The 25,270-nt window shown below is 38.8% G+C and overlaps 1 protein-coding gene and 1 non-coding gene across 7 annotated transcripts in view; both read right to left on the reverse strand.

Annotated features, from left to right (window-relative positions):
• Ermp1 (endoplasmic reticulum metallopeptidase 1) overlaps positions 1 to 18,961 on the reverse strand; it is a 79,862-nt gene extending 60,901 nt beyond the window's left edge. For 4 of the 6 annotated variants that reach the window (XR_010048129.1, XR_010048127.1, XM_003472179.5 and 1 more), the window contains exons 1-4: positions 18,569 to 18,960; positions 16,679 to 16,980; positions 11,580 to 11,707; positions 10,632 to 10,737 (exon numbers count right to left, since the gene is read on the reverse strand). Coding sequence is in view for 4 of the 6 variants with exons in the window: in XM_003472179.5 (XP_003472227.1) it covers positions 10,632 to 10,737; positions 11,580 to 11,707; positions 16,679 to 16,980; positions 18,569 to 18,897 (865 nt within the window). In the remaining 2 variants the exon portion in view is untranslated. Of the gene's footprint in view, positions 1 to 10,631; positions 10,738 to 11,579; positions 11,708 to 16,678; positions 16,981 to 18,568 lie in introns of all 6 variants that reach the window. The other 2 variants (XM_063250794.1, XM_063250803.1) reach the window with 1 other exon arrangement.
• Positions 15,402 to 15,605, reverse strand: LOC111757519 (small nucleolar RNA SNORA73 family). Its single transcript, XR_002791846.1, has one exon. It is a non-coding gene; the product is annotated as a small nucleolar RNA SNORA73 family (small nucleolar RNA).
• Positions 18,962 to 25,270: the final 6,309 nt, after the last annotated feature.

Genomic DNA, 25,270 nt, shown 5'->3' on the forward strand with positions numbered 1-25,270 from the left:
CACTGAAGATGACAAGACTCTACGGTACACATTCTGGTTTGATAACTGCCTCTTTTTGAAGTTTTATACTATATACAAAGTTGTGTTTTCATTAATACTGTTATGTACTGATATATTCAATTTTTATACTATGTCTGATGATATAGCCAATTCTATTAAAGATAACAAGAGATAACACAGGAACTATGGTAGAACTCCTTGTACAACAACAGTCTTACATGTCTTTTTCATTTCATGTGTTTATAGGAATATGTTTTGTTTTGTCTTGCTTTGTTTTGTTTCTCCTAATATAGAAAGGATAGAAATACATGTTAAGACTCATGCATGTGTAGAATCTATAAACAATTTATGAGAACTGGCCTTATGACACATGATGAAATGAACAGATACTCTAAAGAAAAACAGACACTAAAATACCCAGTGCTGATCCTATAGTGTCATAATGTGAAACCCAGCAATAGTATTATTCTTTGTTCCGAGTGATATTAGCCTGCTTGGGTTTGTTCAATCTCAACATAATTGAAGATATGGATAACTGCATGTATGTTTAAGGGTATAGGATTGATGACCATATTTCCAAGTTTTTGTTGGATAGCTGAACAGAACTGGTTACAGTCTCACTGTTTGAATCCCCACTTTATATGCTCCACTTTAGTATCTTGAATAACTATTTGTAAAAGGACAGTATGTAAACATCAACTAGTGATTTCTTACTGTTTATTTTTTCTCTGAATGTATGTATTATTTCTACCCATTTTCTGTTTTGTTCAGTATTTTTTTAAATAAAATAAAAAAAAAAGAATCACAGAAGACTTCTGAATACAAACACATCAAGAAGATCTTAGGAGTGAGATATTGCAAGCCCTAAAAAAATCTCCACCCAGACTGATACCCCACAAAACTATCTTTCAAAATTGATGGTAGAAAAACACACTTCCATGACAAAGAACACCTGAAGAAATTAATGAGCACCAAACCCACACTACAAAATGTTCTAAAGGGCATTCTAAAAAGAGAACAAGGACTACAACTCCAACCAAAAGAATCCTTAAGGCAAGACAAGTAATTATAGAGGAGGTAAAAAAGGAAACCAACAAGAAAATAAAACAACAAGGGTAAGTTAATACCTATCATTATAAACAATGTAAATGATCTCCAATGAAAAGAAACAAACTGGCAGAATGGATCAAGAACTAAGATCCATCAATTCAATATACTGCATAAAAGAAAAGCATTTAATTGAAAAATTCATATATTGAAAGTCAAAGCATGGAAAACAATACACTATGCAATAAGAATCTATTAAAAAAAAAAAAAAAAGCAAGAGTAGCTATTCTATTTGTAGACCAAGTGGATTTCAGGCCAAGACTAATTAGGAGAGACAAAAAGGTTACTACATTCTTATAAATGGAGCAAGCCAAGAGAAGAGACAATGATAAATATATATGCATCAAATGCCAGTGCAACAACTGTATAAAACAAAAAAAATTTTTTTTTCTCCAGTCAGGGTTTCACAACAAAGTTCAGGCTGGCCTTGAACTTACTTTGTAGCCCAGGTTGGCTTCAAACTCACAATTCTCCTGCCCAAATGCCCAACTGCTGGGATTATAGGTATGCACCACCCCACCCAGCTTAAAACAAATATTAACAAACATGAAAAGCCAAAACAAATTTTTTAAGTAGTCAAATAAGCACTCATACAATGAGGTACCTCAATACTCCACTGTCACAAGTAGATCAACTAGACCCCCCAAAAAAAAATCAACAGAGAACTATCAGAACTGAACCAAACTCTTGAACAAATGGACTTGGTAGACGTCTACACAGTGTTTCATCCAACATCAGAATACACATTCTTCTCAGCTGTACATGAAATGTTCTCCAAAATAGACCACACACTAGCTCACAGAACATGCTTAAATAAAGTCAATGAAACTGAAATTATCCCATGCATATCATCAGACCACAGTGCATCAGAATTGGAAATTAACAGCATAAAAACCCACAGAACTTCATCAACACATGGAAATTAAATAACACCTTCCTGAACAACTAGTAAGTCACAGATAAAATTAAAGAAGAAATTAGACAGTTTCTACAAGTCATCGGATAATGCCAATAAAACATATCAGAACTTATAGAACACACAAAAAAACGGTCCTGTGAGGGAAATTTACAGCAGTGAATTCTCATATCAGAAAAAGAGCTCAAATAACCTAATGTTGAAACTCAAGGTCATACAAAAAAAGCAACTCAAGCCCAAAACTTATTCAAGGGAGAAAAATATAAATATCAGAGCAGAAAATAATGCAATGGAGACTAAGAAAACAATAAAAGAATCAATGAATTGAAGAGCTGACGCTTTAAAAGATTAAATAAAATTGTCAAACCCCTTAGCCAAACTTATCAGAACCACCAAAGAAATCAATAAGAGGTTGCTCAAAATACTAAAAATAGAAAATCCATTTGATTCAGCTATTCACCTTCTAGATCTTTCCAAAAGCTTTTAAGATATAACTCAGTGATGTATCCATAGCCATGTTTACAACAGCACAATTCATAATAATTACATCTTGGAAACAGGCTGTATGTGCATTAACAGATGAATGGATAAAGAAAATCTGGTATTTATATACAATGAAGTACTACTCTGCCTTAAAAGATGGATAACCCGGGGCAGGTATTTTGGTCAGCGGCATAAGCACCTGCCTTGCAAGCAGGCGGTCGTGAGTTCAATCCCTGGTACCGACCAAAAAAAAAAAAAAAAAAAAAAAAAAAAAAAAAAAAAAAATATATATATATATATATATATATATATATATGGATAACCCTGAGTCATCTGTAGGAAAATGGATGCACCTTGAGACCATAATGTTTAGTGAAGTCAGACACACAGCTCAAATATAATTGCATGTTTTATCTTATATGAAAAATTCATTACATACAAAAAGATAAAAGATAATAGGAAAAAAGAAAAACAAAAGGGATTGTAATCCAGTATGGATAATATAACTAAACGTATACCCTGACTTAGTATATCTTATGTCTTGGTTACTTTTGTCTCATTACTGAGACAAAATACTTGACACCCAAAATGAAGGAAGGAAAGTTCTGTTTAGCTTACAGTTTTTGGAGGTTTCAGTCCATCCTCAGCTGTCTCTAATTCTTGGTGGCATGGCTAAGGTACAACCATTCATGGCAGCCGTAAGCGACAAAAGCAAACGGTAAAAAGAGAAAACTCACACCTCCTTTTCTGTATTATATAGTATGCTGGCTACAAAACCCTGAGTGGGGTACAGCACTCACACCAGTGCTAGACAACAAACTAATCACAAACACTAGATTTAGCCATCACCATGTCTGCATGAGGCCTGGGGGCAATCCAAACACAAACCATAACATCTTATATCTTTTATGTTGTTTATCATATTAGCCTGGTTTTTAATTAATATAAATGACAATTAACTTTATAAGGTCTTATAAGACAAATGAATCTGATGCTGGAAAAATGAAACAGGGTTGGAGGGAAGTGGGTTAAAAAGAACTGCAATGTGTTATGTACATGTATTATTTTCCTATAGTGAATGTAATCATTATGTCCTGCACACATGTACTTATGAAAGTTTTTAAAAATCTATTAGAACTGGAGAAATCTCAATATGCATTTTTGTTGGTCAGCTCTATATCACATTTCTTGAATGTGATAAATATATTGTATAGAGAAGCATATTTGTTTTTACTGAGATTACCAACTCACATAATTTTCTGCTATACTTATATGTAATGAATTATATAAATTAATTTTTAAATATTAAACCATCTTATTGCTCAAAATTGGTTGCAAAGTATTACTTGTTTGGTATATATAACTTGCTGGACTCAGTTTGCTAGGACAAAATTAAATCTATCAAGATATATCAGTAACACAGTAACCACTGGGAGAAAGGCCACAGAAGGCTTCTCACCCATCATATTCTGTCTTGATCTGAGAAGTGGCTACATTATTACAGTATTGCATTTGTAAAATTTTATTAAGCCAAACAGAAACAGTGAGCTTTTTTATGTAATAAAAGATACCTAAAGATAATACTTAAATCAGGTATGGTGGCACACACCTATAATCCCAGTACTTGCAAGGCTGAGGCAGGACGATCACTGAGAGTTCGAGGACAGCCTGGGCTATAAAGTGAGTTCAAGGCCAGCCTGAACCATAACATAAAACCCTGCCTCAAAAAAGACCAAAGGGGGGAAAAAAAGGATAAAGTGCATTTTATACATTTGTACCATAAAAAGTACAGTACTTAATACCAAGATCCATTGGCAAGAAAGGGATTTACAACTTGAAAGATCTGCTACCTGGCCTGTAACTCCCTAGACAGTTTACTGCAGCATGTAAGTGCTCTAGCTCTATTCTAGCCTCTCATGGAACACTCACTGAATTCTACAGGGTGTAGACAGGTTAGACAGTACAAAGGAAGAGAGGGACAGTGATCGGCTCCTGAGTTACATAAGCTCCATGACACAAAGCAAAAGGGAGTCTCTTAATGAGAAATTAAAACTTGAAGTTTTATTCCATGATTATTAATCATAAGAGGCAAGTAACGAAGGTATCGTTTTTGTAGATCAGGAGTCGCAGTTTGGAAAGATTATGTAACCTGTCTAAGGTTTCACACTTTAGGAGCCTAAAACCATTAAAGATTTTGAGATTTGAGTTTATGTCATTTAATTACAACACTGGTGCTTAGTTGCTTCCCTAACCTGCCTCCTCCAGCAAGTTGTTACTTATCCTAAAGAAAAAGATGGTAGACACACATAGACATGTTTTAAATTTCCATTTTTCTCCAGCCAATACCTAAACCCTAAACCCTGTGATGCTTGATGCTTACAGGGATATGTGTGTGTGTGTGTGTGTGTGTGTGTGTGTGTGTGTGTTTAAACTTCTGCTTAAAGGACAAGTCCCAGTTTTCTTCATACTTCATACTAAGCACACAGGCATGTATGATGCTGAGGAGAGGCTGAACTTAATCCAGAATAAAGTCTAGCTAAAGCAGACCCACATCACCATCTCCACTGCCCTACTTATTCCCATCTTTGGAAGGTAATATTAACACCAAGAAACAAAAATGAAGGAATTAATAAAGGAGACAGACAAAGAGCGGTAATTGTTATTAAAGCCAAATAATGTAAGACCTGAAGACTGATCGCTGAATTTGCCAATGTGACTTTTCTAAGAAAAGTTTTGGTAAAATAGGGAGGTAAACTGGTCAAGAACAGAACAAAAGCTGAGTGTGGCAGCACACAACTATAATCTCAGTACCAGGAGGCTGAGGGAGAGAGATTGTCATAGATTCTAAGCCAGCCTGGGCTAATAATGAATTCAAGGCCACCGTGAACAGCATAGTGAGACCTTGTTTCCAAAAAACAAACAAACAAAAGAAGCAAAGACACTAGAGACTACACTATAGGCTGTTCTTTTGAGGAATTTTGCAATGAAGAGTCAGAGAAGGCAGTTGTTGGGGTTAGGGGAAAAAGTGATTTTCTTTACAATGAGAGCAAAGGTATTTCTATGGAGAAAGAAAAATTAATGTCAGGTGACAAAAACAGAATTTAAATCATTATTATATAGCCAGTCTCCTACTTTCTAACCTTAAAAACATTCTCAATGTTCTACTCAAAAAGACCAAGATGATTATGTAATACTTTGATTATATATCCATGTCAACTATGTTTGTAGAATAAAATCCCAGAAATTAGCTGGGTGTGGTGGTATACACCTATAACCTCAACACTCAGGAGGCAGAGGCAGGAGGATCCTTTCAAGTCTGAGACCAGCCTGGCCTATAAGTGAGCTCATAGCCAGCCTGAACTGCCTAGTGAGACCCTGTCTCAAAAAGACAAAAAAAAAAAAAAAAAAATCCCAGAAGAGTTTACTAGAATGAAGAATCTGCACATTTTAAAAAGTAGGACATATTGGCAAAAGTCAACCCATATTTCTACCAATAGTTTATGAAAATGTGTACTTCTCTATACTCACCAGTTCCAGTCTTACCATTTTACTCATTTTTTTGCCAATATATATTTTAAATTAAAGTATAAATTTGTACTTTTTTTCCAAATAAAACTTGGGATTGTAGGCAAACAGTTTCAAGGTATTCAGGAGGCTGAGAAAGATCACAAGTTCAAGGCCAGGCTGGGCAACTTAGGAAGCCCCTGCCTCAAAATAAAAATAAAGAAGCCACGCATGGTGGGGCACACACATACAATCAAGCACTGTGGTAGGCTGAGACAGGAGTATAGCAAGTTAAAGCCCAGCCCAGGCAACTTAGCGACTTAGTGAGATCTTATCTCAAACTTTTACATTTTTTTAAAAGGTTGGAGATGTAGCTGAGAAAACCCTAGGTCTAATTCCCAGTACAGAAAAACTAACATATTTAAATAATAAATAAGTAAATGAGGGCTGGAGATGCAACTCAGCAGAATACTTGCCTAGTATGTGCAAGGCCCTGGCTTCAAGCCCCAGGAACTCGAAAACAAAAAATGACAACAAAAAAATACTAACATCCTTGGTTTGGTTTGTCGATTTCTTAGAAATTTAAACATAAATTTACATTCCTAAGTACCTACTCCCAAAAAATGGAAATTATGTGTTCATGCAAAGATTCCAAAAGCAAGTCCATGGCAGGATTATTCACAGTAACCTAAGAATGAACGCACACACATGCCCATGTGCTGACGAACAAGTAAACAAAATGGTGGTATGTATGTAACACAAGGGACCACTCAGCCACTGTAAAAAAGACAAAGCACTAATGCATGCTACAACATGGTGAACCTCAAAAACACCACAGTGAGTCAAAAAAGTCACACACAAAAGACAACAGTTAAAGTAGTATCTAGAACAGACAAATCAGTAGAGAGAGAAAGCTGACAGGTAACTGCCTGGGCTTCACAAAAAACGGGGAGTGACTGGGTTTCCTTTCGGAGATAGTAAAAAATGTTCTAAAGTGATGAGGATGATGCTTGCATAACTAAATATACCTTTAAAATGCTGAATTTTACATTTTAAATTAGCGAGTCACAGGTTATCAGTTATACCTCAATAAAGCTGTAATTTTAAAAAACAGGAAGACATCCTACAGGTTATAAAGTAGACAAAAATGATCCCATTTTTTGTAGGAACTCTCTCTTGTATGTTCTAATCACAAACTTACAAACATTCTCAAACACAAACATACACACACAACAGGTGCACACAAAAATTCCTGAAAGGTATAAATTAATTAACCTATAACAGTCATTTGCTCTTGGTTGCAGAATACAGAGAAACTGGTATTTTCACAAGAGAAAATAGAAGATTCCATGACCATTTTGCTTATTGTCTATCCTGGATTTAAAGTTAGTAGTATCTTTTGTGGGGAAGTAAGGAGGTCGTCCTGGGGATTTAACCCAGGACCTCACACATGTTAGGCCCATGGTCTGCCACCAAACTATACCCCTAGCCCTTTTTATTTGCAAACTGGAACTATGTTGCTCAGGGTGACCTTGAACTTGCAATCAATCCTCCTGCATCAGCTTCCTGGGTAGCTGGGATTATAGGTAAGCACCACCATGCTTGGCTATATAAAAAAAATTTTAAATGGGAACATATATTACTATTTTAAATATTTTATTCACTATTTTAAAATATTAAATTTTAAAAGCTTGAATTTTATACCACCGTCCCAATTTCTGAATCAAACCTTCCCGACTCATTAAGTCACTGGTCTAATAAAGTATTCTTTCTGGTCCTTTTAAAAATTAGGTAAGTCTTTTAAAAAATTACTCTAGTCACCAAAAATGCCTTAAATGAATACCTCTCTCAGAGGTGACAGTGCAGCACAGCTGGAGTACAAAGCATTGTAAACTGCCAAGTTTCCGGGACAGGACAAGTACTACTACACTTGTGGGGAAAAAGAGCTGTTCAAAACGCTGAAGACAGAGCCATCTGGCATACACTCTAGCACAATTCCAAGACTGGTAGTAGCAAGAGGGGCTTTTATCTCCTTTTAGTCAGATACAAAAACACTAGCTAGCTTTCTGAAAGACATATTCAAAAGAAAGCTAGCCTGCTATGGGCAGTAATATGAGAAGTAACAGGGATACTGGAAAGGTACTGGAATGTTAAAAAAAAAAAAAAAAAAAAAAGGCACCCAGCTTTCAGGTATGCAGTTTAACCACAAGGACAAGCTTCAAAACTAGGAAGAAAAATATAAAAACTGAGAGAAGCTGGGCATGGTGGTACACACCTGTAATCCCTGCACTCGAGGCTGAGGAAGGATGATCGCCACAAGTTTGGGGCCAGCCTGAGCTACACAGTGAGTTCAAGACCAGTCTAAAACTATATAGCAAGAGCCTGTCTTGAAACACCAAAAAAAAAAAGGCCAACTAAGACAAAGTGTATAAACATTCTCTCCAAACCTTTTGCAGGATGACCTAAAAAAAAAAATTAATTTTGAAATATAGGAATTTTTTAAATGAATAAAACATTTAAACTATATATATATATATATATATATATATATAGTTGCCAATGTCTTCCAGGTCTGGTTTTTGCCTTTATTAAAGTAATGCATGTACTCAAGAAACTTTAACCAGTATATAAAACTATAGAGAAGTAAAGCAGTAATGCCAATTCTAATGTTAACTTTATGAAACGAAGGACAGCTCAGATTCAGTTCCACCAAAAAAATCTACCATCTAGCTACAGCTGTTACTAAATTTGTTTATATTCTTCTAAATACAATTATTTCTAAAATGTATGAAGCTGTACATTTTTTATCTAAAACTACATACAGTTAATGAAGAGAAAAAACCTTGTCAGACCTAGCACAAATGAGTACTCAATAAATGTAAGTAAAGGAACTGACTTAAGCCTGGAGCTGAACCTCGGAACCCGTGTTTTCACCTCGCTGGACTATACATGTGTAGAATATATTAATATGTACACACAGAAAAAAAAAAATCAAAAAGGTACAGACTAGCCCATCAAACTGGGCTACTTCTGGGGAGCAGGAGCATGAAAACAGGATGTTGTTACAATAAATTAAGACTATAAAGCAACTGAGTACTTCTGACACATTGCCGTCCTACGGGTCGCAGATTTTCACAAAGGGAAAGAAAAACTCAGTGTCTTCTTACAGAACTTTATGCTGCTGCTTTTTTACATATTCTTATCCTCAGTGATACTCAAGAAATAGAGGAAAGAGACAACAGCTACTTGTTCCTGTAGAATCCAACTTCATCCAATGAGGAGGAAGTAGAAAGGTTTAATAGCTGGAAAAAAAGCAGAACCTTGCTGCTTCTGGTCCTATGACCTCGAGATTCCCAAAGGGTTAGCAGAAGTAAAATACACAGCTATTTGAAGGGTAAAAATTATTTAAAGTAAGTTGGATGGAAATCCTTTAAGGATTTAAGTTACGAAAATTTATTTAGCATAGCTTAATAACTTAAATATGTCTTTCAAGGGTGCTACATATTCCCATATCACCTTACTTCCTCTACCCCACCTCACTCAACATACTTGTCAATTATTAAATTTTCTGGCATATAAAATATATCTGGATAAAATATATTACCCACATTTCTAACAGAGCAGGGAAATAGCATGAAACTTCCACTGTCAGATATTAGTAGGCCTGACTAAACACATCTATGAGCTTTGAATTCTAATAAGATGACAATATTACTTTTTTTATTTTATTTTTTTCAATTCTATCTTGTTATCCTTAGAAAAACCGAACGTTCACTTAACTACAGGACAAGCTGGCCAGTGGTTAATGGTAAACTCTCTGAACCTGGATTGCCTACATTCAAATCCTACTCTGCCATTTACCAACTGTGAAAGTTATACTCTCTGGCCTCAATTTCCCCATCTATAAAACTAGAGTAATAATAGTACTTACTCTTTATGTCGCTTTGAGAATTAAAGGACTTTAAAGGCTGAGATAGAAGATTATAAGTTCCAGCCCGTCGTGCGCAACTCAGTGAGACCATATCTCAAAGTAAAATTAAAGGGCCGGGGATATGGTTGAGTGCAAAGGCCCCAGGTTCAGTCCCTAATATAGTGAAGAGTAGGGGGAGCATAACACACACACGAGTTTTTTTAATCAGTTAAAGTTTATTGGTACATTTTAGATATACACAACGATCACATTCATCATAGGGAATTTGTACCTGTACACGATATTCTTATACAAGGTGTTTTGAATAACACCTCACATATAATGACCACCATACAAGTGTTACACGCTATTCTTAATAGTCAAAAATTTTAACAAAAACAAACTGAAACCACTTCATGCCTTAAAAGAGTGCTCATGTAAGAAAAAAAAAAAGTAAAAAAATAAAAAGAGTGCTCATGTAAGAGGTAGCTAAGGGGATTAAAGTTCAGAAACTTTCCATTTTCATAAAAACCAAAATTGCATTAAAACATACAACGCACAGTCTTTTTTTTTCTTTTTTTTTTTTTTTTTTTTTGGTCTTTTCTCCTTTTTATCGGTACCAGGGATTGAACTCACGACTGCCTGCTTGCAAGGCAGGCGTTTATGCCGCTGAGCTAAATCCCCAGCCCCACAACGCACAGTCTCACCTACCTGTTTGGAACACAAGTTCTTTCCCTCCGACACCTGCTGCTTCCAGGTTAATAAATGCACGAATCAAGCTGGCCCATGGATGCTGAGTAATGAAACCATGACTGGCCTTAGGGAGAAAGAGAGAAACAATCTTTTAAGTTTCTGATATGAGAAAAATAACATGAAAACAAAATAGTAATTTCCCAAAGATGCATTTCTAGGAAAAAAAAAAAACGCTTGTAGTTCTATACTTAATAACCATGTGCAGGCTGCTCAATGAAAAGCTATCTATCACAAAGGCAGCCTGATTACTATGAGTGGTGCTAAACAACATTACTGGAAAGTGTGAGGCTGTGCAAAGAAAGAGCAGAGAAAACAGAAGCAGAGAGAAGATACAACCCATATGGCTAGGCATTCATGCTGTGTGCCTGCTTAGACACATCTCTGAGACAACAGGGCCAGAGAAGACCGGAGGAAGCAGCTGCGGTGCACACCTGTAATCCCAGCACTCAAACAGGCCACAGCAGGACTAGCACAGTCAAGTTCAGCCCAGACAATTCAGTGACTGAGGTCCAATTTTTACAGTGTTTAAAAAGACTTGGGATCGGGGGCTAGGGCTTTAGCTCAGTGGCATAAGCACCTGCCTTGCAAGCACTGTGAGTTCGATCCCTGGTACCAATACAAAAAAAAAAAGACTTGGGATCAACTCAGTGCAAAAGGCCTAGAGTCAATCCCCAGTATTTAAAAAAAAAAAAAAAAGAATCACACTGCCACTCCCAGAGCGGCTTGTTCCAAACTGAGTTTTACAAATATTGACCATGTCTACATATATTGATTTTTAAAACAGTGCAAGATAAAATATTTCTCTGCACATCATTTTGATACTACTCACATGAATAAAAATCAATGTTAGTTAGCTTTTATTACCCTTATTAATCAAGCTGAGTACTCAGAATTGTAAAATCTCACTTGTAAGACATTTTCCTCAGCACCATTGAAGAGAAATACCACGGCATGCTGTAAAGCTTCTGAAGATGTTGATAAGACTCGAAGGACTTCCAGCATCACTGAACAACTAACCGCATCGTCGCTGGCACCTTCAAATCAGAGAAAACATATTTGTTTCTCAGATTTCAAAACCTTTACATTACGAACCATTATGGCTATGAATGGCCGTGTCTTCTCAGAGAAGCATCACAATAGCTACATGAATAGCAACACAGCTGTCATTGTCAGGCGACAATTACACCTACCAGTAATAAGCCCCACAAAGATCTCACACACTCACACACACAAAGACCCTTGTCTGGTTTGCTCACTGACTTATAATTAATGCCTAGAACTATGCCTGGCTCACTGAAGATATTCAATTATCTCCTAAACAAATCAAGCAAGTGAGACGCAAAATCATATTAAAAACTGGTATTCTCAGCATCCAAACTGCTCAGCATCATTCTTTATTCCTATTAACATCCTCTGTAATAAACACTTCTGGAACACATGGCTTCCTCTATGTCCCACCCCGACTCATTCCCTTGTCTTCCTATAAAAATCAGGATGCAAATAGTTCTACATCTACAGAAGGGGCAGTGTGAACGTACAGTATCTTTTAATGTTTTTCCAAGGGAACGGGATGAAAAAGTACGAAGACTATAACCATCTAGTGATACAAAGGAAAGGAGAATAGTGCCCTAAGTTGTGTTCTTATGTTCTGCACTGAAACAACAGAGAACTTGGTTATACCTCCTACCCTTTTAACTCAGCAACTTTGTATGTTAATTAAGAGATAAAGAGGACTATAGTGCCTTTATTTTTTAAAAGCACTGCAAGAAACTTGGCTATTTGATGATACGCAGGAATTAAGGTTTTCAGGGTGAGGGAAGATGTTTTACAGTGTGGAGGTCAAATCCATACTAGGAAAATATTCTACAAATGGGCTTTATCCCTAACTTGAATGTTTGGTTTTTAGGCAAAATAACTGAAGGAATTGTTAAGAAGGCAAAAAGGATGCTTATCTTTCAGGAATATAGACTGAGACAGTTACCCAGGAAACAACACAGCAAAGATCTGCTTCAAAATAAGGACTTGGAGGGCCAAGGCAGAAAAGAAGAACCAACTGTTGAACCTCAGTGATAAATGCATTTAGACTAAAGTATTTCTCATGTATCTGTAATTTTCCACAACAAATTTAAAGAAGGCAATGGCATTTCTGGGCATGTGCACTAGGTAGGGTACTACAAAGTTTAGTGGGATTGTGGAGCAGGAAAGTCTTAGAAGGGCCAAGGAAGTAGCTCAGGGGCAGAGCACCTTCCTGGCAAGCCCAGGCCCTGAGTTCAATTCCCAGTACTAAAAAAAAAAAAAAAAAAAGACTTAAAAATAAACTTTAGCTCTGTTGCTTTACTTCACTATTTCCTGACTAGAAAGCAAGCTAATAACATCTACCTCACAGTTTTGTTGCAAGAATCACACAAAACATCCCCAGTGCCTAGCACCTGGGAAGCATTGTGTTTCTTTTTCCTTCTCCTTATAAAGGCCCTTAGCCAGCTAAAATAAACTGCTTTTGTTTAGGCTGTGTTAATTTCCAGACTGTGTTCAAGAAGAAACATTGTCTTACTGGTGATTACTACATTATATTTTAGTAAAAGTGAAACAAAAATAAGTTATCAACCCTGAAGGGAGACATATACAGTAAACAGTGTCACTTTCCAGAAACCAAATGATACAAACTTGCTTGAGTTACTTGAAAGTAAAAAAAAAAAATTCTTTATTCAAAGTTAAAAAAAAGCAGAAAAGTATATAGGATTAATTAAAATTCTGTCCATTTACTTTTCTTATACTAACAGTTCTGCTGACCCTCTCTAGTCAAAACTTTTGAGAAGGGTCAAAAACCTTTAAAGTGAAAGAAAGAGGACACTACAGTATTTAAAGAGGCTGGGTCATTAACCAACATTCTTTTCCACTTAGAACTAACACTGAAATTGAAGCCACTCCCAAAATAACCCAATGTCTCTTCTATCAATGACCTGGAGAACAATACAATAGACCCAAAAAGATAACTAAGGTCTTTTGGTGGGTAAAATTACTTCAAACTGGTATCAGTTCTGGAGGTGCAGATACTCTACTGAGAACTTTTAAAACAATAGTTACTGGGGTGGAAGTACAGCTCAACAGCAGAGTACTTAACTAATAAGCATAATATCCCAGTTCAAACCCCAACATCAAGCCAGGCATGCTGGCACACACCTGTAATCCCAGGACTTAGGAGGCTAGGGTGGGAAGACCACTGTGAATTTGAAGCCGGCCTAAACTACAGTGTGATCCCATCTCAAAAAACAAAAACAGACAAACTCCAGCATCACAAAAAGAAAAAAAAGGGGAGGGGGACAACTCATGCTTCAAATAGATGATTTACTAAAAGCATTTGGGAGATACTGTATCTGGTGAACATGTAAAAGATTATTTTTAATACCTTACTATTTATTTAGAGAAATTTCCTTGAGATTGTTAATACAGATGTTCCTATAAAATTATATGTAAAAACAGGTTCTAATAGGTCACAAGAATGCCATCTTTTAATTAACGAACTTCAATTTATAATATTCGGTACTATATAAGAAAGGTAGCCAAGTATGCCGCCCCTAGGTAAAGTGACACCCTGGTCTCGCCTGTAATGCCAGCACTTAGGAAGCTGAGACATGAGGACTGCAGCAAGTTCAAGGCCAGCAGGGGCTACATAATGAGTTTTAGGGCAGCCTGAACTACCTAGCAAGACCTTGTTTGAAACAAAAAGATAAACAGAAAAAGTCACCCCAAAATATGAATTATATTGAGCTAAAAGCAACTGAGAAGCAGGTAGTCCAAAAATCATGTTCTAGGAGCTGAGGATTTAGCTCAGTGGCATAAGCACCTGCCTTGCAAGCAAGCAGTCGGGAGTTCGATCCCCGGTACCGATTAAAAAAAAAATCGTGGTCTATTCTCTTCCAGGAAGGACAAGGGTTGATCACCAAAGACAGCTGTGGACCCTAATAGCCTACAGATAGCATCAGAGGAAATCTATCCTCTAGATGACAAACTTTACTAACTACCCTTCATTTACTATTTGCCATCTCACAACCTGAAGCCCACAGACATTCAAAGTTCTTTTCTTTTTTCCTTCTCCAAAGGAAAAAAGTCACTTCTCCAAAAAGACACAGCTCTTTGTTGAAGAAACTATACAAACCAGATGCTATACATCTCTGAGATTTTACTCATTTTCCCTGGATATCCCACATGTACAGATGATATATATATACAATTAACTTTTCTTATTAATCTATCTTCTTATCAGTTAGGAGTCGATGCTATCTGAAACTTATGAAGGATGGAAGGAAAATTATTTTTTCTTCCTCTACATCAGTTTCTGATATTTGCACATCTTACATAGTCGTTCTTCAGTAACCATGGTATTTATTTGCACTTTCCCAGAATTTGAGCATAATAGACACTACTAAGTGGGATGACCTTTATTATTGCTTTGAAATGAAGGTAAGCACCACTGATTTCTTCAGAATACACAAAGATACTTCTGCCTTTATATAACAAATGTGCACATATTAACTTCTGAAAAAGCAAAAGCACAGTCTAAATATTACTGTCTACCTTTCTTTGTTTTTGAAGTTTGTAATTCAAATTTATTTATTTTTTTTTATACCGGGGATCAAACTCGCCCCATACCTGCCAAGTATGTGCTTGTGCTGCTGAGCTAAACCCCAGACTCCTGCAGTTCAAATTTGAAGTCTTAAGTTGACTAGACATTGTTTCCTGCATGGTTTATCTCCTCAGTCACTGCCCAAAGGACTCTGAGAAGTTGTTAGAATATTCAGGCGCAGACACAAGACCCAGCTTCTTCTCCAACGTTGTGGAAAGGGAACTGTACATCAGGGGGCAGAGGCCTGTGCTCCTCTACACTACCTGGAAAGAGCCTGGGGAGAGTGACCTCTCGGGTATCCACGTTGGATTAGCTTTTAATTAAAGATAACTGCAATCTAAACTGTTTTGTCCAGTAAATTTCACATTTTATGTAACTATATTGGAGTTGTTATATATTCAAATAATCTAAAAGTATTAATATTTAAAATCAATACCAAAAACAAAAAAAGTAAGACTTTCCCTGAAAGGGATATTTAATCCTTTGAGCAACACTATTAGGAAATTACTATATTTTATTGAACAGATGAGAACTGAAAGGATTACTAAACTCTAAACCTTCCTTCCTTCCAAAAGCAGCTGCAAGAACTTCCAAGGCAGGAAATCCAGAATCTGATCCCAATTCGACCTCTCAGTAGTAGTGATCAGCTAAATTTATCCCAAATGAGGAAGCTAAACCAGATGCCATCTTGTATCTAAAATGCTGCAATACCACTTTAAAAGGCTATTTTCTATTGCCACCTACCTACCAACTACTGAAAACATTTTTCTGAGGAATCTTGTAAGTGAAAGTAATTTTGGGGATTCTCATTCACGACAATTATGGTAACTGGGCCCCTTCCTAAACATTAAGCACTGCATTCTGTTTTGTCTATATTTTTCACAGCAAGAATTTAGTTAGCTCTCTTAACAATATGGCATACTCCAAGTAGACTAAAATCCTCCCTCCACAGGTCGAGAGAAAATACTAGAAGTAATGTCCTCCAAACTACACATCACTTAAGGACCGGACAGTCCCTTACCTGGTGTCCCCAAGACTATTACAACAATTAGTTGCATAAACACTTGAAGCAAGGGAATCTGATTATAAGACAAAAGCATGAACACTGTCCAACACTGATAAGGGTACATCAGAAACACCGTGTACTGTCACTGGGTTGCTAGTACTATGCTAAAAACAATAATAATGTGAGTGGTACACACCTATAAAATCCCAGCACTCAGAGGACTGAGACAGGAGGATTGCTCTGAACTGCACAATAAAGCCCTGTCCCGAAAAGACAAAAAAAAAGCGTTCAAACTACAAAAATGGTCCCCAAGGAGCTTTGGGTTACCAAACTTTCTCACTGCAATGACTAATAAAGACTGCAAAGCACACCCACCTGGTGAACTTGGAACTGAGTCAAAATGGCAGTTAGCCAGGACAGCATGCTGGGCTCCACCTCTGGGTTCCAGTTTTACTACAACATTGGTGATATTGTCATAGTAGCTTGTAAAACCTCCCAAGAAGTCAATGCTAAAGGAACCTGTGGGCCGCTGTACATCTACTGAGATTTTGTGAAGACTGCTGCTTTGAACTTCGATGAGTTTAATCTGTTCCAAGAGGTACTGCACCGTCAGAATTTCATTTTCTGGACTTCCAGTAGTCCTGGGGCCAACGGCTGTAATATGTTCAAGATAATCCCTGAAAGCAACCAAAAGAATGATGATGGCAAACACTTGATTTAAAACTAACACTTAGCATAGAGCAACTTTTCTACTATACACTTCTTCCTCTTCCAAAAAACTTAGTCCTTCGACTTCTCATATAAAAAAGAATGCCTTTAATTATTTCAGATACACTGAGAAAAGCATGTGTAGTTACAACATTTTGCCTCCCAGCAGTTAACACCTTCAAAATTTTCTCCTACCTCACTCCCACCTTCTAATAACCCTTAAATCAATATAATGACCAGGGATTACAATATATTCAAAATGTGTAATGTTTAACTCCCGAAGGCTAGATAGGTCAGAATTCGACTTTAGTGGGCTGTAGTCCTGAGAGTTCTGGATTCTGGATTCTGAGTTACCAACCCTAAGTGGCAGAAAACTATAACGGAGTACAATCAAAAGGTTAAATAAGCAAAGAAAAACTTCTGATGGTGAAAAATGGACTCATCCTCCTCCTGCTGTGCACAGGGACCTAATAACTTCAATTCGCAACAAAACCAACTGTATCCCTAATGAAAACAAAAAACAAAACAAAACAAAATTTGTATGTCTTTTAACTACAAGTGAAGAAAAATGGGGATACAGCCCAGAAAGTCCTTAGGAAAATAGGTTTTCAGCATTTTGCTTTGAAAGAAAAAGTTAAAACACAATGGTGATTGAAACTCTTTCTGCTACCTTGCAATTTCACAAACTTTAAAACAGTATCTTTGATTTAATCACCTTTCCCAGCAAAATGTCTTTTAAAAAGGCAAACCTGGGGCTGGGGATTTAGCTCAGCGGCAAAAGCACCTGCCTTGCAAGCAGGCAGTCGTGAGTTCGATCCCCGGTACCGGTAAAAACGAAAAAGACCAAAAAAAATAAAAAATAAAAAATAAAAAATAAAAAAAAATAAAAAGGCAAACCTAGCCAAATGTGGTGGCACATGCCTGGCCCAGCACTCTCGACATTTAGGCAGGAAGATCGCTGGAAGTTCAAGGCAGGCCTGTGCTACAAAGTGAGTTCAAGGCCAGCCTGAAGTGCATAGTGAAACCCTGTCTCAAAAAGAAAAAAAAGTCAAACCTTACACAATCACCCAAAGACAATCTGACAAGCGAAATTATGTGTGCAAAATTAAACGGGTAGTCTCTCCCACAGGCAGCCGCCACAGATTTGGGGACTACAAGCCCTCAAAAGTTTGAGCAATACACTAGCCCTTTCCAACAACCTCCCCCAACAATCCTCACCAAAAAAAATTAATTTAGACACATACATTTCATTCTACTTCACTTCAAAGGAAAAGCAGTGCTAACCCAGGTAACAAATTGCAAACTGCTCTGGGGCGAGAGGGCATGACTAATAACCAAAGCATCTGCAGGCAGGACAGTATAAAGGTGAACGAGCAGGCTTAATCCAACTGGCCATCCCCGGTCTGCCCCAGAAGCTACACTCGGCAACAGCCAACCCCTCTCTCTGCTGTTTGCACCCCAGAAGGCCACACATGGCCACCTCTCGTGCACTCGGAAACGCAGGGGACCTGCGCCCCGGGGCCGCGGAGGGACGCGCGAGCTGCGCCCGGCCGGTACCTTGCCTGGCGCGCGTTGAACTCGCCGCGGTGACCAGCAGGCCGGCGCAGCACGAGCTGCTGCAGCGAAAGCTGCACGAGCGCCCAGAGCACTAGAAGATAGAACGCGAGCCCCAGCGCGGCGCGCGCCTCCGACAGCCCGCTCCCCGCGCCGCCGCCGCCCGCCTGGCTCCTTTTCCGCGTCCTCGTGCCACTGCCGCGCGCGTCCGCCGGGAGCTCCTGCGCCGGCGTCTCCCTCTCCGGTTGTGTAGTGGCCGCAGCCGATTCTTCCCGGCGTTCAGATCCGACGCGGTGCCGCCTCACAGCCCCAGACTCGGAGCCCCACTCCATGGTCACAAGCCTCAGCCGGCAGTCCAACTGCCCGGCCCCCTACAAACCCGGCAGCCGCAGCGCCTCCTAGTGAGCGGACGGAAACTGTAGAGGGCCAAACTTCTTCTGATTGGCCGAGCACGCCGAGTGAGGTAGCCGGCTGACCCAGGCCAAGCGGTGTGTTTCCTTTGGCAAGGCTTTCTACTCGGATGTGGGACAGAGGTTTCCACCCCTAAAGCTTGATAAGTGCAGAACGCTTTTCAAACAATGCCCGTGGTTTAAGGTGCCTCAGTTGAAGAACAGTATGGCCCAGCTTTCCATAAAGAACATTAAAAAGGGCTTTGGAAAACAAACGTTCTTGTCTCCTAAAGTGAAAAACAAGACTTAACACAAGAAGCCCAACCTATAGCTTTCACATGAAATCTAGTAAGAACTTTATAACTTGGGGTGATAATTAGGAACTGTCTCCATTTAACAGATAAAGAATAGGGCTGGGGATGTAACTCCTTGGGGAACTTGCCTAGCATGGGTTCAGTTCTTAGCACAACTCAGACAAAAAATAACAGATAAAATAGTAAAAGCTACTTAGTAAATACTACTATGGCCTGTTACTGTGCTAAGTGCACTAATAACTTTTTCATTTAAGAACCTGAAAAGAAATATTCTATTTGAAAGTCTAATTTCAGAGCTGGGGATTTACCTCAGCGGCATAAGCGCCTGCCAGGCAAGTGCGACGTGAGTTCCATCCTTGGTACCACAAAAAAAAAGTCTAATTTCATGAGCTCACAAAATAGCATTTTGATTCACTACTACAAATGGCGCTCTGGAAAGGAAACTTTAGAAAAACTGTTCTTCCTTCAAAATCATCCTGTGGAAGAAGCAGAGCCTTGCTTTTTTTTTTTTTTTTTTTTTTTTGTCTTTTTTCTTTTTATCGGTACCGGGGATCGAACTCACGACTGCCTGCTTGCAAGGCAGGTGCTTATGCCGCCGAGCTAAATCCCCAGCCCCCAGAGCCTTGCTTTTAGTGTGATCCTAGCTATCAATCTGCCTCTGTCTCAAAGTCTGTGTAGCATTTCTGCCTTCACAAAACTTACATTCTAACAAGGAGAAAATAAACACGTTTGTGAATAAAATAAATTGATGTAAGTGCTCTGAGGAAATTAAAGTAGGCAATCGAGAGAGACAGAAGCTCCTGTTTTGTTGGAGTGACCGAGGGTTCTCAAAGAAGTGAGGAACTGGATCACATGAACCTGGAACACAATACCCCAGAAATAGGGGAACATGTCTAGAAGTAACATTGACTAATGCCTTTGGCTAAACCAGACTGAGCCAGGGGGCAGTGGGAGAGGTGAATCATAGTAGCAGGCAGGGGCCAGCACAGAGAGGGTCGCCTGCTCCTAGCAAGAACTTATGGGTGGTTTTGAACAGTGAAAGGTCGTGTTCTAAACACTCCTAGTCTCAATCCAAGCCAGAGGAACTCAGAAACCATACTTAGATCATGTAGACTCATAGCCCTTGATAATTCTTTGCCTTTGAAACATTGGAAGCCACTTTGATTTGTGTTTTATTTGTGTACAAAGGAAAACGCAAGTCAAGCATGGTAGTCCCTGCCTGTAATTTCAGCACTCAGGAGGCTTCGAGAAGAGGATCATGAGTTTGAGGCTATCCTGGGTCACACAGCCAAACCTGTCTTAAACCCTCAGAGCATAGCACCTTATTTGTCATAAACATAGATGAACGTGGGTATATTAAACTCATGTTTATTCTTTAGAATATTTCTATTAATGAATTTTTAATTTTAATTTTATGATTATTACATTAAACAATGAATGCTTAACAGAAAACACTAAAGTAAAATATTGCATTATTAATATTGAGCTGTTTATAAAAACATCAAAATTTTCAATAATCACTAGTTTTTTGGTGTACAAAGTGTAACAGAACAGCAATAAATTCTGATAGAGCTGGTCAACAGCGACCAGTCCCCCACCACACATACACCATTGTAAAACCCCAAACATAGGGACAAAAAGTCTATTACCGCCTTGCAAGAGCCTGATGGCAAGAACAAGGAAATATCCCCTGTAACAGAAAGCCCCACTGCCAACCTCCTCCAGAGAAAGACACCATACACAGAAGGTGCAAGAGCCACCTACAGCTCTCAGCCCATGACCAAAACAATACCTACCCCACTTTTAACTGTCGATAAAAACCCTGCTCAGCCCTGCCCTGTGCACCTTGCCCTGGTCCGCTGAGTAAAGTGCCACTTCTGCTTCCCATAAAACTCCTTGTGTTGACCTTGTGGTGTATTCTGGTTCTTGGCATGAAGTTCAGTTGCTTTATCAAATTCCTATATGAATTACATGAAAATACCAGTAGCACTCTACAAAAGGAAAATAATCTTTAATTATCACGTCCAAGGCAGTCTTCACATATGACAAAGGCACATTCTATACACATCTGTCACTTACATTGATTGTGCACGTGTTTTACTTTCCTAGCCTTTTTTCCCCCACTATTTTATTTTGAAGAGAATAAAGCAAAACAAAATAAAACAGAATAGGTCCAAGCAAAACAAAACACTGAATGTGATACAGGACTTCAAAACAAGATAGTAAGAAATCAACAACGGCTTCCATAATGCCTCTTGTTATCTTCAAAGTAGCTACGAACACCATCATACATAATAAAACAAAACAAAATGGGATAAAATCAGTCAAAACAGAATAATGAAAGTGATCCAGGGCTTCAAAACAAGATAATACAAAATCGACAATGGCTACCATAATATATCTTGTTATGTTCAAAACAGCTGCCCATACCAACAGATATAATAAAATCAAACAATAAAACCAAACACAACTGAACAATGAATACAGCACTTCACAACAAGATAATAAGAAATTAACAATGGTTACCACCTTCCCATTTTGGACATTTCCTCCCTTTTAACTTTCACAATATCAATTGTACATTTTGGATCGCACTAACTCCTTTTTTTATGCTATGGAGACAACACAATTCTCACTCATCTGAGTCTGAACCCTTTCACCCATTAGTATTATCTCATGTTGCATCCATTTTTACCTACAAGAGTCTCGAGGTTATCCTTGTTTATAGCTGAGTAGCTTTCCATTGTATAAAAACACCATATCTTTCTTAGCCATTCTGCAGTTGATGGGTAAGCTACCCCTGCTCTTTTTGGTTCCTATCACCTGGAGCATAGTTTTCACTCCTTTGACTTTAATCTATGAATTTCCTTTTGAGTTAAATGTTTCTTGTACACTGCATACCGGTGGATCTTGTTTCTTGATCCACTCTGTGTTTCTTTTTATTGGTCGATTGAGGTAATCTACATTAATGGTTATGGCCATCATGTACTGGCTCCTCTCTGTCTTGCAATTTTCCTGCCATTGGCTCCCTACATTTGGTCTCCACTCAATTGTTTTTGCTGTTTGACAATCCCTCATTGCCCCTGTTCCTGGAACTGTGTCATTTTTCTCTCCCTCTAGAATACCCTTCAGTACTCTTTGCAGGGTTGATTTGTTCCTTCACTTGTTTTTGTCATGGAAGTATCTGTTTCTCCATTAATTTTGAAAGATAGTTTTACAGGGTACATCAGTCTGGGTTAGATGTTTTCTTTCAGGACTTGAAATGCTTTATTCCAAGCTTTCTTGACTTGATAGTTTATGTTGAAAAGTATGCTGTGATTTTGATGGGTTTTGCTTTATAGGTGATCTGTTTCTTTTCTCTAACTGCTTTTGTATTCTGTTTTTGTGCTGGATTTCTGGGATCTTGATTATCATATGTTTGGATGTAGATTTATTTTGGTTATGGCTAGTTGGAGCTCTACATGCCTCACTTATTTACATGTGGGTTCTTTTCCCATATTTGGAAAGTTTTCTGCTACTGCTTTTGTAACTACTCCTTTTATGTTATTTGTGTTGACCCTAAACTGGTTGTCAACTTTACACCAGCTGAATTAAATCAGCATGGTGCTGAGTGTAGATGGCCCACCTGAATAAAGTTGGCAGCATAAATAGAGACATGTAGAAGAGCTAGGCATTGTGGGTTTCTCCGTGTTGCTGTCTTGAACCATTGGTTCTACTGGAGGAAATGGTCATGAATAGCTTCCCCAGTGCAAGTTTGAACATTGTCATTAGAGTACCTTGGGACCTTGTTGGTGAGAATGGCTGTGGTTCACTTTGGGGGAGCGCTGGTCCTTACATCAAGCATCACTTCTTGGCTCCAGAGGGAAAGAAGTGTGGTTTAATCTCCAGAAGAAATTTGTCATGCTGGCTTTCTGGCATGTACTCAACTGTTCTTATCATTGGAGGACCTCTGTGCCACTGAAGATGGCTGTGGTACTTTTCAGGGAAGCCTTGGTTCTTATTTTGAGCATGACTTCTCAGCTCCAGTGTAGAACCCTCAATCTACCAGTACAGCTCCTTCACCTGACTGACATAGACTTTCTAGCTTCCACCGCTGAACTTTGGGCCTTCCCAGCACAGATCCATAAAAGAGACTGGCATGAGTCCTTCTCACGGGCTCTAGACCTTCAGTTGGATTTGAGGGAGGCATTGTCATGGGCTCTAGGTCTTCATCTGGACTCATGCAGGACATTGCTGTGGGATCCAAGTCCTTGGCTGAATATTCTGGGTCTTTAGTGTCGTGGACTTTCTTGTGTTTAACTCTGGGTGACCATCATAAAATAATATTATAAATTCTGTATCCTGATTCTAATAGTTCTGCTTACAACTCCTAACTACAACACCTTGCTTTTTCACTGACCCCTATCATTCATAAATTATTTTTCTTTGTGTCTTCTTGCAACCATTGAATTGTTATTTCCTTGTTATTTTTAAGAGATCTTTCCCTTTCCTGTGGTGATCACTAGCTGAAAACCTGTCTTTAAAGGTCTGAAATCCTATCTTTGGTTCCTTTCAAGCAGTTTTGCCAGCTTTCCATGGAGTTTTTAATTTCCTGGATATCTCTTTGAATCTATTGGGGCTGGGGATTTAGCTCAGCGACATAAGCACCTGCATTGTAAGCAGGCAGTCATGAGTTCGATCCCTGGTACCAATAAAAAAGGAATCTATTTTATGCATTCTAAATCTTTCCTGTATTGTTCATTCAAGGTTTCTCTCATTTTCCTATATGTCTCTATTTTTTATCTATGTCTTCTTTAGATACACTCAGCAATTCTTTTATTATGTTTTTCATTCCTCCTTTTACCTGAGATATTATTTCTGATCTGATTTCTTTTGTGGCCTCACAAAGTTATTTCATTACTTCAGTTGCCATCACTTCAGGAACTTCAGATTTGTGTCTTCTAATCTCTTTGATGTATACCTCTCCTGGACTTGCTCTGCATGGGCTGGAGGCCAGAGACTGCCTTTTGCTCCTTCATCTTGACATTTTCCTGGGTTCCTCCAGACGACTAGGTTGTGGAGTCCCAGGCATTTCTAGCCCTAGATACGATTTCTCTGAGGCCTGACTGGTTCATTCTCCAGCCAGTGCTGGCTGTAGATATCCAATGATGGTCAGCAGCTCTACAGGAGCGGGACTGCTGCTTCTCCGGGCCCACACTGACTACCAGCAGGAAACATCCCAGATGGTGTGTGCAGGGGCAGGGTTGGCCGCTGCTGCTTACAGGGATGCCTGCTACTTATCTTCTTGGCCTTTTTGTAGGACATATTTGACACCTTACTTGTCTTGCTGCTTTGTCAGGAGGGTCCTATTATTTAAAGTGTAGTTAAGAGGAGCATAAAGTATCATTAAATTCTTAATAATTTATTGTACATTTAGAATAGTAGGAGACACTTCTGGGAATATGACCAACAGGTAAATAGCAGAAAAAAATAGCCTCTCTGAAAGTCACTGTCCAAACACTGGAATATAGCATTGTAAGGAAGACAAGAAGGAAGGAAGTGGGTCACCTGGACCCAAGAAGAATTGAAAGTGCAAACTGAAGCCCACAGAGAGAGTAAAAAGAAAAACTTCACCAAAGAAAAAGGCAGTAGCCAGTGGCGCCTTCACCCTGAGATAGGACTCACTGTGTGAGAGGAGCTGTTCAAACCTGAGTATGCATGGTCACAGTGACAGTGACATCTGGCAACCTGGAGGCCTCTCCAGAGAGACCACGACAGTGGAGGGGAGTGGTGGAGGCGGAGGACTGCACTGGCTGGCGGGAGTGCAGAGGAATCAGTCCTCCCGTGGGAAAGAGTGATTTGCTGGGAGCCATTTTGAAGACAGGCCAGGGCAACCCAGAACCCAGAACTGCTGCCAGCTTCCTGTAACAGCTCCTAGCTGGGCACAGACCTGTGCAAGTTGTTTGGACTATGGTGGGCTCAGTGAGTCTGGTTTTGGGGCAGGCCTGCTGAGATTACCCCAG

Source organism: Cavia porcellus, unplaced genomic scaffold (assembly GCF_034190915.1).
Source record: "Cavia porcellus strain 051 isolate PalLab524CR breed Dunkin Hartley unplaced genomic scaffold, mCavPor4.1 scaffold_1, whole genome shotgun sequence".
In the NCBI taxonomy this organism is placed as follows: Eukaryota; Metazoa; Chordata; class Mammalia; order Rodentia; family Caviidae; genus Cavia; species Cavia porcellus.